The 16,255-nt window shown below is 51.2% G+C and overlaps 7 protein-coding genes across 7 annotated transcripts; 3 read left to right on the plus strand and 4 right to left on the minus strand.

Moving 5' to 3' along the window:
* Positions 1-62: 62 nt before the first annotated feature.
* On the plus strand, positions 63-2,718 carry CCMA1212_000606 (Iron-sulfur clusters transporter ATM1; the record flags this gene model as incomplete). Its single annotated transcript, XM_073698067.1, has 4 exons — positions 63-71; positions 93-303; positions 509-2,563; positions 2,624-2,718. The coding sequence occupies 4 exons, from the start codon at positions 63-65 to the stop codon at positions 2,716-2,718; spliced, it is 2,370 nt and encodes a 789-aa protein (XP_073562863.1).
* A 967-nt stretch (positions 2,719-3,685) lies between these two features.
* Positions 3,686-4,990, minus strand: CCMA1212_000607 (4'-demethylrebeccamycin synthase; the record flags this gene model as incomplete). Its single annotated transcript, XM_073698068.1, has 1 exon — positions 3,686-4,990. The coding sequence occupies one exon, from the start codon at positions 4,988-4,990 to the stop codon at positions 3,686-3,688; it is 1,305 nt and encodes a 434-aa protein (XP_073562864.1).
* A 1,770-nt stretch (positions 4,991-6,760) lies between these two features.
* CCMA1212_000608 (uncharacterized protein) lies at positions 6,761-7,304 on the minus strand (the record flags this gene model as incomplete). The annotated part of the gene is made up of 3 exons (XM_073698069.1): positions 6,761-6,791; positions 6,875-7,042; positions 7,105-7,304. The coding sequence occupies 3 exons, from the start codon at positions 7,302-7,304 to the stop codon at positions 6,761-6,763; spliced, it is 399 nt and encodes a 132-aa protein (XP_073562948.1).
* A 5,717-nt stretch (positions 7,305-13,021) lies between these two features.
* Positions 13,022-13,357, plus strand: CCMA1212_000609 (uncharacterized protein; the record flags this gene model as incomplete). Its single annotated transcript, XM_073698070.1, has 1 exon — positions 13,022-13,357. The coding sequence occupies one exon, from the start codon at positions 13,022-13,024 to the stop codon at positions 13,355-13,357; it is 336 nt and encodes a 111-aa protein (XP_073562949.1).
* CCMA1212_000610 (uncharacterized protein) lies at positions 13,112-13,390 on the minus strand (the record flags this gene model as incomplete). Its single annotated transcript, XM_073698071.1, has 1 exon — positions 13,112-13,390. A coding segment is annotated over one exon (279 nt), but the record flags the coding sequence as incomplete, so codon positions are not given.
* Positions 13,391-13,402: 12 nt separating this feature from the next.
* Positions 13,403-13,582, minus strand: CCMA1212_000611 (uncharacterized protein; the record flags this gene model as incomplete). Its single annotated transcript, XM_073698072.1, has 1 exon — positions 13,403-13,582. One exon carries the CDS (start codon positions 13,580-13,582, stop codon positions 13,403-13,405), a length of 180 nt encoding a protein of 59 aa, XP_073564012.1.
* A 1,041-nt stretch (positions 13,583-14,623) lies between these two features.
* CCMA1212_000612 (uncharacterized protein) lies at positions 14,624-15,783 on the plus strand (the record flags this gene model as incomplete). Its single annotated transcript, XM_073698073.1, has 2 exons — positions 14,624-15,426; positions 15,489-15,783. The coding sequence occupies 2 exons, from the start codon at positions 14,624-14,626 to the stop codon at positions 15,781-15,783; spliced, it is 1,098 nt and encodes a 365-aa protein (XP_073564015.1).
* Between the last annotated feature and the right edge of the window lie 472 nt (positions 15,784-16,255).

A 16,255-nucleotide genomic window follows, 5' to 3' on the forward strand; every position in this document is an offset into this window, starting at 1 on the left:
ATTCCGTGCACAATCGGAATTGTTGAAGTCGACGCTGGAATTATGGACCATCAGGGTCCGTGATGCCTCAGGTGTAAACGATGACACCATAGCGTCGCCGGCTCGCGAACCGGAGCCGAGCCTCACACAAACGCCGCATCGACCAGCCGTCACCAAATTCTGCGGCAATTTGCCGGCCACGACCAGTCCCTGCCCTCACGATTGGCATTGGAACTGCCCTCGCCTTTGTGCGACCGCGACCTGCTGCAGTTCCGCATCGCCGACCTATCGAGGTGCCCGCCAATCTCCAGCTTCGGCCGACACGTGCGCATTCCGTCCCCCGCCAACAGCTGGAGCCCAAGCTGAAGCCGAAGCTGCGTCCGGACGACTGAACCTCGAACCAACGCCAACAGCCCGTGAAGCTTTTCTCTCTCACTGTCCCCAGTAACAGTTCGCATAGCCAACATCCGGGATGGTTTCCCTTGACGAGCGCCTTCGACAATGATACCCCGAATCCTCCCTCGCGCAGCGCTCGTCTGTCCGCGGTGCAGCGTCGCAAAGGCGCACAGCCTCCCGCCGTGGCTCCCGCAGCGGCCGATTGCGGCTGTCCAGCGCCCGCTGCGGACGTCGGCCGTGTCTCGTCGTGAGCAGGCACCATCTCCGGTCCCCGAGTCGCTGAAACCTCAACCTCCCTCGACGAACTCAAAATCCACGGCTGCTGAAGCCGCTTCTGCCTCTGCTGCGAAAACTGTTCCCAAGGCGCCTGCGCAGAAGCCCAACAGCGATGTCCTTGCTGCTGTGGACAAGACTGCGACGGAGCAGCGCAAGGCCGATTGGGCCATCATGAAGGAGATGTCGCGCTATCTGTGGCCCAAGGGCGAAGTCGGTACCAAAGTGCGCGTAGGGCTGGCTGTCGCTCTGCTGGTCGGCGCAAAGGTCCTCAACGTGCAGGTGCCCTTCTACTTCAAGAGCATCGTGGACTCGATGAACATTGATATTGCTGCGGTGGGCGGTACGGCGACGACGGTGGCCGGAACCATGATTATCGCATACGGAGCCACCAGGATAGGCGCCACCTTGTTCCAGGAGCTGCGGAATGCCGTCTTCGCCTCGGTTGCGCAAAAGGCCATCCGGGGAGTGGCGCGGAACGTCTTTGATCATCTGCTGCGACTCGACTTGAGCTTCCACCTTTCCAAGCAGACGGGTGGCCTCACGCGGGCCATGGATCGCGGTACCAAGGGCATCAGCTTCCTCCTCACCAGCATGGTCTTTCATATCCTCCCAACGGCATTGGAAATCAGCATGGTCTGCGGCATCCTCACGTGGCAATACGGCTTTAGATTCGCAGCCGTGACAGCATTGACCATGGTCGGATACACGGCTTTTACCATCTGGACGACGGCTTGGAGGACAAAGTTCCGCAGACAGGCTAACGCTGCCGATAACCGAGCTTCGACAGTGGCCGTGGACTCGCTCATCAACTATGAGGCTGTCAAGTACTTCAACAACGAAAAGTTTGAGGTTTCGCGCTATGACAAGGCTCTGAGGGAATACGAGAAGAGCTCCATCAAGGTGGCAACCTCCTTGGCCTTCCTCAACAGCGGACAGAACATCATCTTTTCCACCGCCTTGACCGCCATGATGTACTTTGCAGCTGAGGGAGTCGCCGCTGGAACTCTGACTGTTGGAGATCTCGTCATGGTGAACCAGCTCGTGTTCCAGCTTTCCGTTCCCCTGAATTTCCTCGGCTCAGTGTACCGCGAACTGCGACAATCGCTCTTGGACATGGAGACGCTGTTCAACTTGCAAAAGGTGAATGTCAACATTGTGGAAAAGCCAAACGCGAAGCACCTGGCTCTGGTCAAGGGCGGAGAGATCAAGTTTGAGAACGTCAGCTTTGGATACCATCCCGATAGGCCGATCCTGAAGGACCTCACAGTCACCATTCCGGCCGGAAAGAAGGTTGCTGTTGTCGGTCCTAGTGGCTGTGGCAAATCGACTCTCCTCAGACTCCTGTTCCGGTACTATGATGTCCAGGGTGGCCGTATCCTTATTGACGACCAAGATATTCGAGATGTCACTGTCGACTCGCTGCGTCGGGCTATCGGCGTTGTTCCCCAGGATACTCCCCTCTTCAATGACACCGTCGAGCACAACATTCGCTATGGTAAGATTGATGCTTCGCACGAACAAGTTGTGGCAGCCGCAAAGCGAGCTCGCATCCACGACATCATCGAGAAGTTCCCAGAAGGCTACCAAACCAAGGTCGGTGAGCGAGGCATGATGATTTCTGGCGGCGAGAAGCAGCGGCTGGCAATGAGCAGACTGCTCCTCAAGGATCCTCCCCTGCTCTTCTTCGACGAGGCAACCAGCGCGCTTGATACGCATACTGAACAGGCTTTGATGATGAACATCAACGGCATCCTTCGCGAAAAGGGACGCACCAGCGTCTTTGTGGCCCATAGGCTGCGCACCATTTTTGACTCGGACTTGATTATCGTGCTCAAGGAGGGGCGAGTTGCAGAGATGGGCACGCATAGAGAGCTCATTGACCGTGCGGGCGTCTATGCTGAGCTCTGGAGCGGTAAGTTGTTTCGTTGCACGGAGTCGTCTTGATGAATGAATTCGCTGACAACGTGTGTAGCCCAAGAAACCATGTTCAGTGAAGATGGTACCGAGACCAAGCAGGCCAAGGAAGAGGATGTTGCAGATGAGGAGGCTGCTGAGAAGAAGAATTAGACGCCTATTCTTGAAACCGCAAAGGAGTGAGCAGATGGAAGGAGCACATGCTTTGATGCACTTGTGTATATATTTGTAAGGATGACAAAAATGAAGAAAGCAATACCCTGATCATCTCGATGGATAAGGCCCATCAGCATAGTAGTTGCTTTTCTCTGGTTCATCGTGGCTTTTTGCCAGTATGATTTGTGGTGAATGTTCAGAATAGCCTTGTAGCGTGGAAGTATGTCCTTGTTGGGTGTTGGTCGAATTTCGAATCTGAATCGTTTGTCGGAAGATTCAGTCGCTCGTCTCGCTCGTATGGTTCGGCTCGCGGTTCTCATGGTTGTTGGTTTTGTAAGTGGTTCCTGATCTATATCCTTCTCTTTCTATGGCATCGGCTGTTAGAGCGACTACCATCTTCTGTTGTATATCATATGCATGTATGTGTGTATGTATATATATATGTATGTATGATTTTTGTGTATTGTATCGGCCGTAGTGGTAAATCGATCGATCGTGGAGGAATGCCATCTATTTCACCATAGGTTAGCAAGTTACACTGTTCCATGAAGCTGCCTCTGTTTCTGTTCTGTTCGTTTTGCATGTTCTTCTCCGTTCAAGAAGCACTAGACGCAAGGGACTGCTTTGTTCTGTTGTTCACCAGACGAGGTTCTATCAAGGCCTCGAGTGTTCCTTTGGTGTGGCGTGAGCTGACAAGTAGCCATTGCTCGATGCGACAGCGTACACAGTAAGTTTCACGCCGGCTTTGGTATGATATTAGAAAACACGCCATCAATGTCGAATTGGTCGGTCACTTGTCAATCGTACGATATTTCTGAAAACTCTCATGACTGCTGGTCTATTCTTTTTCTCATGAAGTCGTCGTCTTCTTTCTGCCGTATGTCTCTTGCCTTTCAAACAAGAATGCCATGTCCCCGTCCGGATATGGATATGTTGTGTAAAAGGCAATTTCCGGATTATAGGTTCAGTCCATGGCATTTGCATCTCTCGTTTTGGTGCTGACAACGAGCGCTTCCAGCGCATCTGAAGCTGCTTGCGCACCTCCCAGTTTGTTCAACTCATCCCCCAAGAGCCTCGCTTTCTGTGAATAACCATCATCCGACAGAATTCTTTTCGCGGCTGTCTCGACCTGATCTGGGGTAGGGCTGTCGGTTTTCAGGTCGATCCCAGCACCACACCAGGTTACTCGCGCGGCAGTATCCTTTTTGTCCTCCGTTTGACCAGCACAAAGAAGAGGGACTGCATGAGAGAGTGCTTGAGTAATGCTTCCATAGCCGCCATTCGTGATGAGCAGGCATAGCTGAGGCAGGAGAAGGTGGTAGGGTAGCCAGTCTGCGCATCGAACATTGGACGCTTGTCCAACTTGAGCTTCGACTTCTTTTCCGTGCGGTGATACAACGACAAGAAGAAGCGATGAATCGTCCTTGAGGGCGCGAACGGAGGGTATGATCAGTGAGGTAGGGTTCATGGCAAGCGTTCCTTGAGTGATGCCAACGACTCGCGAGTGCGCCACTACTTCTTCCCACCAAGATGGAAGCTGAGTAGATGTGCTTGGAGATGGTCTCACAAGAGGGCCGACATAGGTCACTCGATTCTTGTGTTTCTCTGAGTTGGGTTCGAGGGAGAATTCGAGGCTTGAACAAGAAGCTTGGATGTGAAGAAATGGACTGTACGTGAAGCACTCTGCCGGTTCACCGAACGGGAGTCGCTTTAGTCCAAGCATCTTTCTCTGCCTGTTCAATACAGGAGCCAAGAACAAAGGAAGGAGAATCCATCGGTTGATGAGCTGTCGCAATCCATTTCGAACAAGGCCCAGCCAAGAGGTAGGAGGACACTCCCCCGACACTGGAAAGGGAGCTGCTGCTGATGAAGTATAGAATGGAATGACCCCTAGTGTTGCGTACACGGGGATTTCTCCAAGCTCGCAGAGGGCGCGAGCTCCATGGGGTAACACATCGACAAGCAGAGCATCTGCGGGGAAATCAGCCAGAATAGCCCGATAATCGGCAGCTTGAGCCAGCAGACGAGACTCTAGTCGATGGAATTGCCGGTCAAGGAGACCAGTGGAATTTTCTTTGATAAAGGGCGCGTCGACTGCGGCAATGGCTCGAGTTTCGATGAATGTTGCTCCCGTAGCGAGGACGCGAACTTTGTTGTCTGCACTGGCTAGCCAGACGACTTCGTGGCCGCGATCAACGAGGGCTTGTGCCACGGCTTGCATTGGAAGGACATGACCGGCGGGGAAATGGGAATGAAGAAGAAACTTCATTTTCAAGTTTGAAAAGTCTCTTTGTGGAAAGAATTTGAGCTGGTGAAGTCTTGACTTTGGAGTGGTTTGGGGTAAAGTAAAGTGCAGGTCGCGGGGCTCTTGGTGGTGGTGTTGCTACTAAGGCTGACAGGTGAGCGAGTGCTGAAAACTGATGGGTGTCGTTGATAGAACAGCAGAGGCACGGATTGAACTTGTGTTTCAAAAATCAACTTAACTTCCATAAGGTAGTCCTCGATTTTATACTTCTACTGTAGGACATGGCCGTGATTTGTGCTTCAGACACAGCTTCATGGTACTGGATGGTGATAGCTATGCTGTGCAAGAGATTCTCTTGACCTTCTTGAACACTACCCTTCAAAGCGTAGAATTATGGCAGAGATCTGCACGGCAAAGTTGAGCCCCGGAGCAAGCTTCTGCATCAGATGGGATATCTGAAGAGACGACGGTAAATGATGGTACAAATCGAATATGTGCCTTTTTTTTGCCTCTACCACACGATTGAGGTCTCTGATCTACGAAGCTTCCCTTTCCTCCGCACCTTCTTGGATGCCAAAAAAAGGGGCGATAGTTGATCTGCCACCGTACACTCTCCGGTCATCGCTGTCGCCAAACCTGCTGTCGTCCACATCTTGACCATGGAAAGACGCCGCTCTCCTCATCTTCATCGCTTCTGATGGTCGGGCCACACGCTCTGTACGAGTGGGCAAAAGACTGGCGTAGTAGTGCATTCCACAAAGGAATGTATAGGTCAAACGGCGGACGAAATTCGAGAATTCGAGCTATTCCCTACAAATGCCAAAGACATACCTACCGCAATAACGGAACAGACCCGACGAAGACACCCAAGCCAAAGCTGTTCCTGTGGTGATGTTGGTGATGGGTATTTGGGGCTGCGAATACTTAGGTAGCCACTGATCGACATGATACGCTCTACGTGAACATGAAGAAAGACTCAGTACCCCATTGAGCCATGGTGATATCCTGGAAGGACTTCTCTATCGACGACCCTCCACGTATCAATCGCCTCAATATTCATGGTTTACCCCAAGTTCGTAGTGAGCACATTGAGCGAGTTCAAGCTTTGCAAGACGAAAGGAAATTCAAGAGCATCTTCAAAGTGGACCAATATTGCTTTCAATAGACCTCCTACCGAACCGACTCAAGAACAGATCGGTGCTGTATTCATTGCCCCCATACATGAAATATCCGTGAAAATTACCCAACCCAACCACACCCTGTACACGTTACGATGGGGAGGCATAGCATCCTCGCAGTCAGCGCGCCTCGGCCTCAATAGACCTCCTGCCTCGCTGCCTGCTCCACTGGCCCCCAGCCATGGAACGTATTCTTATTACGCCCAAAGCGCCTAGACAGCCATCCTCCGAAGGATGCAGCGACTGGGTGATGGTGTTCGATGTTTGTATCATCCAGTACAGCAGCCGTCCGGCCTCTTTCTTGTGCCTGGCTTCTGCATTGCACGCGTTGTGACCTCCATCGCGAGGCAGGAGCTGTCGAACTTCATCGTGGATGATGGACAGCCAATATCGTCACACCCGGCCTGCCTTGGCCTCAATAGACCTCCTGCAAAGCCGACTGCTCCACTGGCCACCCACCCGCAAGGACGAGATCCCAACAACTCTCAACGCGGCAGGTATAGACAAAATCAGACCGAATCGCTGCAATGAAAACGCCAGGCGTGGCTTCCTTACAGTAGATGGACCTCGGCCTCGATAGACCTCCTGTCACATCGCTGCTCCACCATCTCCAACATTAGGCTGAGCCACGTCGGCGAAGTCCTTCGCTACGAAGCCGGTTAGAAACACTCACACATAGGAGACTTTGAATGGGGGGTCTTTTTTTTTTTTGGAATAGGTGGCAACTCACTGCTTGTGCCCCGGCCTCAATAGACCTTCTGGCACGCGGTCAGACTCGTAAGAAGATAGAACCGTTGAATAGTATGTCGTCTTGCCCAAGACATGCTCGTGTTGAAGAAATTGTCCCGGAGCAGTCTGTAACAAAGGGACAATAGGCCTGTGGCGGACACGTGCTTCACTAGAAACTCATTAGTACTTTGGACACAACAGAGCATTCTAAGGGGTGGTTGCTCGACAAACCTCTCTTCTTGGACGCTTCCAGTGATACAGAAGTAGTTGCCATGAGCTGCAAGGCAGTCCTGACAGATTGGAGGACTAAACGCCTGGAAGATGGCAAGGACTGTGCTCCGTTGTGGGAGGAAAAGGGAATCTCCTTCGATGGCGTCCGCGGTATAGAGGAGCTTGAAGATGGAAAGGGTCAGTGAACTATGTCTTAACATAACGGCAGCGGTTGGTATGCAGAGACAGCCTCAGGCCTGAGATGTGGCACAAAATCGAAACAGCGAAAAGACCAAAAGATGAACAGAGAGGAGACATAAGGTCTGAGGTAATCAAAAAGTGAGAGATAAAGGTGATATCAAGGCGTTACGTACCGTGACCTGGAGAAATAACTTGAAAATTCTAGATGGGCGGCGGTGATGGGCTTGATGGAAAGCATCATCTCATGCGGCGTGATTGAAAAGCAAGGCGAGTTCTTGCCAGGCAGCAGGTTGAGAAGATGAAGAGCATATGGTCATGGGATGCAGATGATGATAAAGAAGACGGATAAGAAGAGAAAGAGAGAACATTTCGACCAAAGAGAGAGTAGCAAGCGAAAGACTGCTTGGAAACCGGAACGGATATGGTGCAAGACGATGCTAAGCATCGAAAACAAAAAGGAGGCGAATGGAGTAAAGGCACAAGCAATTTGAACACCTAGGTGGGAGATGCAACGTAGGGCGGTGTGTTAGGGCACGTAGGGCCAGTTGAGAGACAGCAGGCAGAGCAATACTGGCAGTGCACCTGAATGACGGGCAGTTTGGCAGCAACTGGAAAGCTGTGTAGCAAGAGAGATGGAAATAATGACAAAGTTCTAACTAGAGCTAGAGTAGAAGGAACGATAGAGAAGATATAGAATGGCAGTAGATCATCGAGTGTGAACACAAAAGACATCATGCTGCCCAAGGGGAGAACAACGCGTGCATGGCATCGCCTGAGGTGCACTCCGCCAAAACTCTGGCACCATTCCATCGTGAGCACAAGACAATTGCGCCGCTCCCACTATAGAGCAATAGGACGAAGGCAAACATCACAATAAGACAAGTTCTCACACGATTGCAGAGATAATCTCGAGAGTGTGATATTCAGGGGCTAGGCACAGGATAATCACGGCAACACTGTACACGCCATCTAGAGCTGAAATCAAAGCGTTGCATATTCAACACCACAGAGAACGTCTAGGCGCATCCAAAACCACAAACTCTTCTGCTTCCTGCATGGAGGGCGGTCCGGCGTGGGCATCACCACGTCAACGCACCGAAACCTCCTCGAGGCCAACCGAATCCCAAAGAACATCATGGACGCGGATCAACGCCAATTCACCGCTCCTCGACACCAAAACAAACAGGATCTCTTCAATCATGATCGAGAACAAGCGAGAACAAAAACACTTCGACGTCATTGCACTCACTTTGCTCTCAGGTCAGGAGTGGCAGCCTCAGGAAGGAGGAAGCTCACGTGAGGCCGCGAGCTGGAGGACCCACACCCTCCCTATATAAACCTCTCCTGCTCCCGCCCAACCCTTCCTTCTTTTCTTTCTTCTTTTCCTCTCAAGCACCGCCCAATCTTCGGATTGTGATCTTACCTGGCTCCGACCAGGACTCTCGTCGACTGGACTCCGAGTCCAGCAAGAACCCTGCGAGAGGCATCAGTGCTTCGACCCGATGATTACATGTGGACCAGGCGAAGTCCACATGGGGGAGCCCAGTGAGGGCAACAGGCGACTTCGGTCTGCCTGGCTCTTCACTGGAGATCTGACTTCCAAAGCGCAGAACCTGAACCCACTCTGCCGGATGATGATTCCCCATTATGAGGGTCCAACACTTTTTTCATTGAGCTCAAGGCTACACGCCTTGACTTGAAGAAGAAACCCTGATGACTTGGTAGCTGGAGAGTTGGTGATGAACTGCGATGGTGTTTGCCCTTGGACAGTGGGTGGTAATCTTTGATAGCAGAGTGGAAAGTGTTCTGCAGCTTGCTGTGGTGCATTGGGTGCACGGTTGATCGATGAGAATCTCGCCGCTCTACGCAGTGTCACCGGAATACAGTTGGATTACCGTAGAATCTGTCTTGGATTCCCGAGTCTCGTCTCGCGAGTTGAAATTTTGAACATGGTCTCGCGGGCGAGCCTTTGGAGATCGTGATGCTCAAATTTCCAGCCGGGTGTTCACCAGTCTTTTCGTCAACGTCAAACTAAGCCATCCATCTCTGCACAAAGACACCCCCTCACTTCGATTTATCTTGCTACTGTAGCCCCTATGTTTGATGCTACCTTTCGGCACTGCCCGTCTTTGAGAGGCTACGAGCGATCGTGATACTGTTCCCTTACCAGCCAAACACTATGGCTACGACAGGCTTTGCTTTTCAAGGCGCAGGGACGCGTTCAGCTCAAGTCAAGAGTAGAGGACTCGCTAAATTCGAGATCTCACGCGATATCTGCAGATTCTTAACTCCAGTGCCACGACGCGACGATACGCAACGTGATTCTGCTCGATCAAGAGCAGGCCAAGATGCCACCCACTGTTTTCGACAACGCGATACGCTACGACACGCCTAGGGAATCATGAACCCTGAAGAAGGGGGTGATGGAGCAAGAATCAGAAGCTTGTCTACATGATGGCATCGGATACATGCTGGTAGAGGGCATACCGCTCGTCTTGTGTCTCCATTGCGAAGCATCAGTCGCGGCTTTAGACAGCCCTTTTGTAGTTGAATGATGGCTCCATTCTTCCAACACTCTGCTCTAGATTCCCCTATGTCCTATTTCTCTCGGCAGCTCGCCAAGATATTTGCTATGCCCACCTCTCGCGATGTTCTGGCATTGACGCTCGCTTGTTCTCCTCACTTCACTGAGCACAAAGCAAGGAGTGCCAGCTTCGAGTCTAATTTTCGGACACGGTAAAGAAAAGTTCGACGGTGGGAGCTGTTGAGCCGAAGACAGATCGTGGGCAGTTCTAGCTCTGGGGGACCAAATGTGCAGTGACTGAACGCTACGAAACGAACAAGTTGAACAAGACGGCGATTTTCTCTGTATTCGCTAGACTACGTAGATGAAGCTTCATTGAAACTGTTCAAGGTTTGTTAGATGTCACTGGAGCTGATAGTTGGCAAAGTTGTAAATCTCGACGTACTCGAAAAATTTCATAGCAGGGATGAACTCCATAGGAAGGCGAGAGAAGGATCCGAGTCCACGATCCCTCGCCCCCAACAATGTCTCCATATGTACAATTTACGGCATGGACAACACAATATAGACATTATCGCTCCAAGAAGTAAACGGCAAAGTGTATTTCCTTAATATACCAAGGCAAACGAGTGGATTCGGCGACTTCCACGGCCCTTTCTGACTGTTGGGAAGCTGCCGTTCCAGACTCTGCCACAGAGGCTTGGAGCTGAAGTTTTCGTTGGCAATGTAGGCAGAGAAATGATTATGGACTGGGATCAGTCGCGAAGGACTCCTTCCTCGTAGACTATGGGTAATCTGTACGTCGTTTGGCGGGAATCGGCGAGGTTTGTCGGTGGCTTCGATGGGAGATGTTCAGAGTCAATGATGTTAGGTGAGTCCTGGCAAAGTTTCCAACAGTACTCGCCTTGTCCGGGCTCAACGAAACGGAGGGCAAGCCGATATCAGCCTCGGGAAAGAACCCAACGCCCGAAGGAACGTCTGATCAAAAACTTGAAATTTATCCGCGGTTTCGTGGCGTAAAGCCAATTTCTAGATATTGCGAAAACTTCACCGAAATCAGCGGCAAAAACCCCCTTGATAAGGGATCGCCAAGTATGATCGCAATTGAGAGCGCCTGCTCAAGCCCACCCAAATGTTGGAAATAGGGTGGAAGCGTGAGGAGAAAATTGTCAGAAGTGCGAGGGGGATGGAAGATTTGTGGCCGTGGTGGGCAACGAGATGTCTGAACATGACCAATCCCTCTACGGCGGCCTGACGAAGAAAAGCAAACAGGACTGTCCACAAGATAGAAGTATCCCCTGTATTGATATAGGTCGTGTGCTCGTGAACATCAAAGTCTTGCAGATGACTCGTCTCTGGATATCTGCCTGTACGGCGCCCAACTGAAAGTGCCTAACATTGACGTTCGCCGATGGCCGTGCGATAGATTCTCTTGTCCTTTCCCCTGGGTTCTTCGTGGAATTACCCTGTACTCCAATATTGAAGATTCTTTCATCTCAAAATTCTTTACAGCCAGGCCGGTATCAACATTGTACAATGGCCTTCCTTTGTGTGCCGAATGCGTTTGGCAATCTTTTCAGCCGACTGTTCTGCCACTGCTGTCGAGATGTTCAACGTGGCGGCTTGGAAATAGTGATGCTTAACAATCGCGAGAATATAACGTGAGTATAAGTTGAGTCAGGTAACGCCTGTCCACGTCGCTGGAGTCTTCTCCCGCTTCCTAGTACACAAAACAACGACGATGAAGCCTCAGCCCTTTCCATTGCGACGATGATATACGAATGCTGGTAATGCCGCTGGCAAGTTTCGAAGACGAATATCGACCACCAACAATCTATTTGCTCATGTTACCTCAAAGGAGATGCCCAGCCACAGCCCAATACCTGTGAAACAAAGACTGCTGCAGGGCCATAGCGAGGAGAGAGGCGAGGGGGGGAAAGAGATGGCGACACCTCGAAGAGCAGGCGCCCACAATCGACTTCGAACATTTGCCGGCGATTTGCGAGCAAAGTTCATACAAAGGCAAAAGCCTCACGATGTTTCTGCACGAGCTATCCGAGCTTATATACCTCGCAAGGATGTCACTAGACTCTACGGACTCCCTGACGCCGCCTAAGTCGTAACCATTGCACATTCAGTAGATTGCCATATAACATTGGTTATTTCTTCACCATGTTCGACGTCAAACAGAGAATGCTTCTTGTCTACATATCAGCTGGTCTTTGGACCTAGATGGGACACGCCATTGCTGTCACCCTTCCCACACCAGTCATAGATTATTAGATAGCCGACCATGATCTCATTATCCTCCCAAGTCCGCTGGCTGTGACTCTCTACCTAGTACTTCCCTTAGTTCATTCTGTCTTCTGGGGCACGAAGAAGGGTATTCTTTGCTAGCCTAGGAGAACAATAGAATCTGACTACGCTCGTCCTGAGGGGGACCCTTTCGTGTATCGGCAAATGACCTCTCTGGCGTCATCAGGTAGGAGGGTGCCGAGGGCAGGGCCGTGATCCCAGGAATACTGTTGAATGAAGGCGGGATATTAGGGCGCTGCCGACACCTTGTATATGCCGAATATGACCTTCATCATGCAGAAAACGCGTAAAGGATGCGGTACCATACTTGTGTGCCGTCTTGTGATTTTTGAATGAGGAAACCTTTGCCGCCTCAGTCGTGGCGTCAAAACTGATGGACGGCGCCTCGTCTCGAAAGGCCTTGAACTGTGCCCTTCATGGCCAGAGCCTTAGACCTGGTCCAGGCTGACTTTGATGGAGATAAACCTACGTTAGGTGCTTGCGAATAGCTATTGCCAAAGGATTTCTCGCCAGGTGCCATCGCAGATTCTAGATAGTCCAGGCCGTAGGATGCTGGTAGAACGGCTCCAAGGACGTCTTTTCACGTATTGAAGGACATGGCCATTGGCTCTATGCGCAGTGGTCATGTCCTTAAACACGTGAATTGGCGTCCCCCTTATCACTCACTCTGGACTGGGGGGGAACTATGGGAAAATGGCAAAACTCTCGTGGAAGAAGATTACCAGGAGAGTGTTTGAACGCGATGAGACAGCTTATTTCGCCTTGAAGATTGACTTTGGACGTGGGAAACAACGATAACGTCTATAATTGTTGAATTGTCGTTAGTAATGGCGTACTCTTTAGTTTGTTTGAACTGTCCCCTACGGTCACGGCAAAATCGAATGTCACATTGCAAAGATGAAGAGCAAAGGCTTTGATCAAATCCCTTTATTCCGTACCATGTCCAGACCCCCATCAATATCCGACCCTCCGACACCCCCTCCCTCTTTAAAGGTCCTCGTCGACCATCGGTTCCCCGACCTCATCCCCCTCAGGATAGGCCTCGACGAGCGAGGTGCTCGTTCGCATCTCCACGAGCCGGAGATCATCGATGTGCTCGGTCGTCGGTCGAGCCAGCATCATCATTTCCTGGGACAGCTTTATGACAATGCCGTCGTGCCCAGTCACCCGAAGGACGGACGCGAAATAGATCCCCAGCGTGCCTCCCCGACGCCTGTCGTCAACCTCAATTAGGCGACTGATTTCACGTTCTACCCTCGTGACCTGCGTAGCCCTTTGCTAGAGGATCTGGATTTGCTCGGCCGAGGATAGAGGAACGCTGTTGTCGTAATAGAAGAGCGTCGTGGTGTAAAGAAGCCGGCTCAGAGCCAGCGGCCTGCTCTCCAAAGCCTCTAAAGAATCGAAAACCTCGAGAAACTGACGAGCGAATCGTTGTCCGGGGCCCATGGGGGTTTCCATCTTGACGGTCGTGATTGTTGAGGTCCTCTAGAACGGCGGCGGTTAGCGGATCAACTGCAAGGCCAGGGCCGGGCATTTATTCAGCTTGGAACTCGTACAAGCGATGTTTGGTATGGTGGTTGCGTTGGATTGAGGAGGGTGGATGTGAGATCGAAAGTTGAGATTGGTCTGGGTCGTTTCCCAGCGGCCTGCGTCTTATATACGTCGGATTTTCTCACCTTTCCAGTAATAACTCACTTTGCAGTTAAGAAACCGGAATTCTACTTTTGAATGGCCGGCATACAATGTGGCGCGCGGTGTCAATGGCTGTATTGGAGAGCATTCGCGGGACTAGTCAGGAGGAAAATCTCAGGTCGAGTGGTTGACGTCTCCTGAATAGGAGTAAGGCGTATTTGAACGATTATCTGGCGAGAACTTGCTCGTATTTCATGCATTGCCCAAGTATGGATAATAGGAACGCCAAGGAGTGAGGTGTACATTATTAAATTGCATGGATTTGTCGATTTCAGGCGTCAAGTTCAACGGCCAACTTCAGATCTTGGCTGGGCGAAATCTGTGCACATTCTCGTCTATTGGCGGATTTGGGCACATAGCCTGGTGAGAAGAAGTCGCTTTTCAGAGAATCTAAAGATAGGTACCTATCTAAGGTGAATTGACGAAAAGTGTGCCTTGTTGTTTTGAAAGTAGACTCTCTTCACACTCGAAAGTTCCGTCGACGTTGAAGAGCAGGGCTCCACTCCTCTCTTTGGCGTTGTGCTGCGACCGAATCAGCCCACCTCTGGTGAAATCCGGGGAAAGGGGGTTTACTCTTGCTGATCTTGGTTGTGGCTTGTGCTTGTTTCCTTCTGGTAATTTTCTGCGGTCGCTAGAAGATGTCTGATCTTCGTCATGACAGATGGATGACATCACATGCTCAATGCCCATCAGCTCATAAAGAACACCCTGGGATGCTCATTTCAACGTCTGCTGTGTGTAACCACTCAACGAACCTGTTGGCTCTCTTCATCTTACTATCTGTAACTGACCGTTAACATCGCGAAAATGGTAGAGAAAACGACAGAGGACGACCAAAACCAGCAGGCTTCTGCCGGCGAGAAGCACAAGACCGAGGTGGAAACCCCGGACCCCAAGCGAGCCAAGGTCAAGTCAGAGACGCCTGCCGATAATGACAATGAGGAAGACAAGGGAGAGGAGTCAAACACTCGTCAAACCACAGAGAAAGGGTCGCAAGAGTCCAAGGCCGATGCGAAGTCTGAGAACGGGACTGCCGGCAAATCCAAAGCAGACACAGACAAAGACGCGCCCGCAAGCATCCTTGAAAAGGGCATCATCTATTTCTTCATCCGAGGGCGCGTGGACGTGGACAAACCCGAGGAAGTGGACGACATTGCGCGAAGCTACATCATCCTCAGACCAATAGGCCACGACGCAAAGCTCAGCAAGCCGCCGCTGGCAGATGCTGGAAACACGCGGATCCTCGTCCTACCAAAGAAAGTGCTCCCTTCCAGTGGCAGAGACCGCTTCCTGGCGTTCATCGACAAGACGGGCGCATCATATGATGAGATCAAGGGCCAGTTTCTGGCTGGTGGGGATTATGAGACCAAGACCAAGGGCACCAGACACACGCCAGCAGCTACGCCTGTTGGCGAAGGTGTCTATGCCATCACAACTACGGGGCGCGAGAGCCATCTCGCGTACATCCTCACAATCCCACAAGAGCTCGGCGAGGTGCAGAAGGACCTCGGATTGAAGGAACAAGGGAGCTTCATCATTAGCACCAAGAATCCAGAGTATCCGGCGCCTGCTTCTGCTCGCCTTCCCAAAGCACCAGAGTATCCGAAAAAGTAGGTCTTGAGAACCGTTCACTTCGCGGATGGTGAATGAGATGCTGAACTCGTCTTTGCAGAATGCATGAAGAATTCCGAGAACTACGGTGGGTTCCCACCCGACCACATCACCTTGACTACGCCAACTCCCAAATCCTGATGATTGGAGAGTCGTCTGGTATCAAGAAGGCCTTGGGCGTTCAGGATGACGATGACGGAAAGGCGAACAAAGAGGAGCCCCTCGAAGAGATGGAGAAGTTGGAAGAGCAGGACTTGAAGCGAATGCAGCAGCTATCGGGAGACGACTCTGCCTCGATTTACGCAGACCTGAAGGCTCATGCGAAAGATTACCCAAAGCTTCAGACTACCTTTTGAAGGTCTTGAAGCAGCCAAATAGCTCTGTTCTAGGAACGATTATTCGATGGTACTCGGGACAACGAATGAAAAGTTAAGACTGTTCATCGAAGTCTGGAACACAGGTGCTTTTTCCCACTCAAGGACTGCATGTCACAGGAATATGTGAGGCACTCTTTGTCATGGACACATCCACGATGTATCCTACCCAGTAATCTAAACTCCAAGAACCGACTGAATCTAATCGAACAATTGTATCTTGCAACGGTATCGTTCTAGGTGGGCTATACGGAAATGATATGATGAATAATTTGTCCGACTCGGTGCTGCCTCGATGCTGTGGCTCTTCGACTAAGGCTATCCATCAGCTAGGTAATAATGACTCCCACGAAGATGAATCACGCTTAGGTACAGGCCCTTTTGCGCTGACGTCCTGCCTGAATTGGTCTGGCTCGGCGCTTCGTATCGTTACCCGCGGAACTTTTGACACTTA

Source organism: Trichoderma ghanense (genome assembly GCF_004382785.1).
Source record: "Trichoderma ghanense strain CCMA-1212 chromosome Unknown scaffold_0, whole genome shotgun sequence".
In the NCBI taxonomy this organism is placed as follows: Eukaryota; Fungi; Ascomycota; class Sordariomycetes; order Hypocreales; family Hypocreaceae; genus Trichoderma; species Trichoderma ghanense.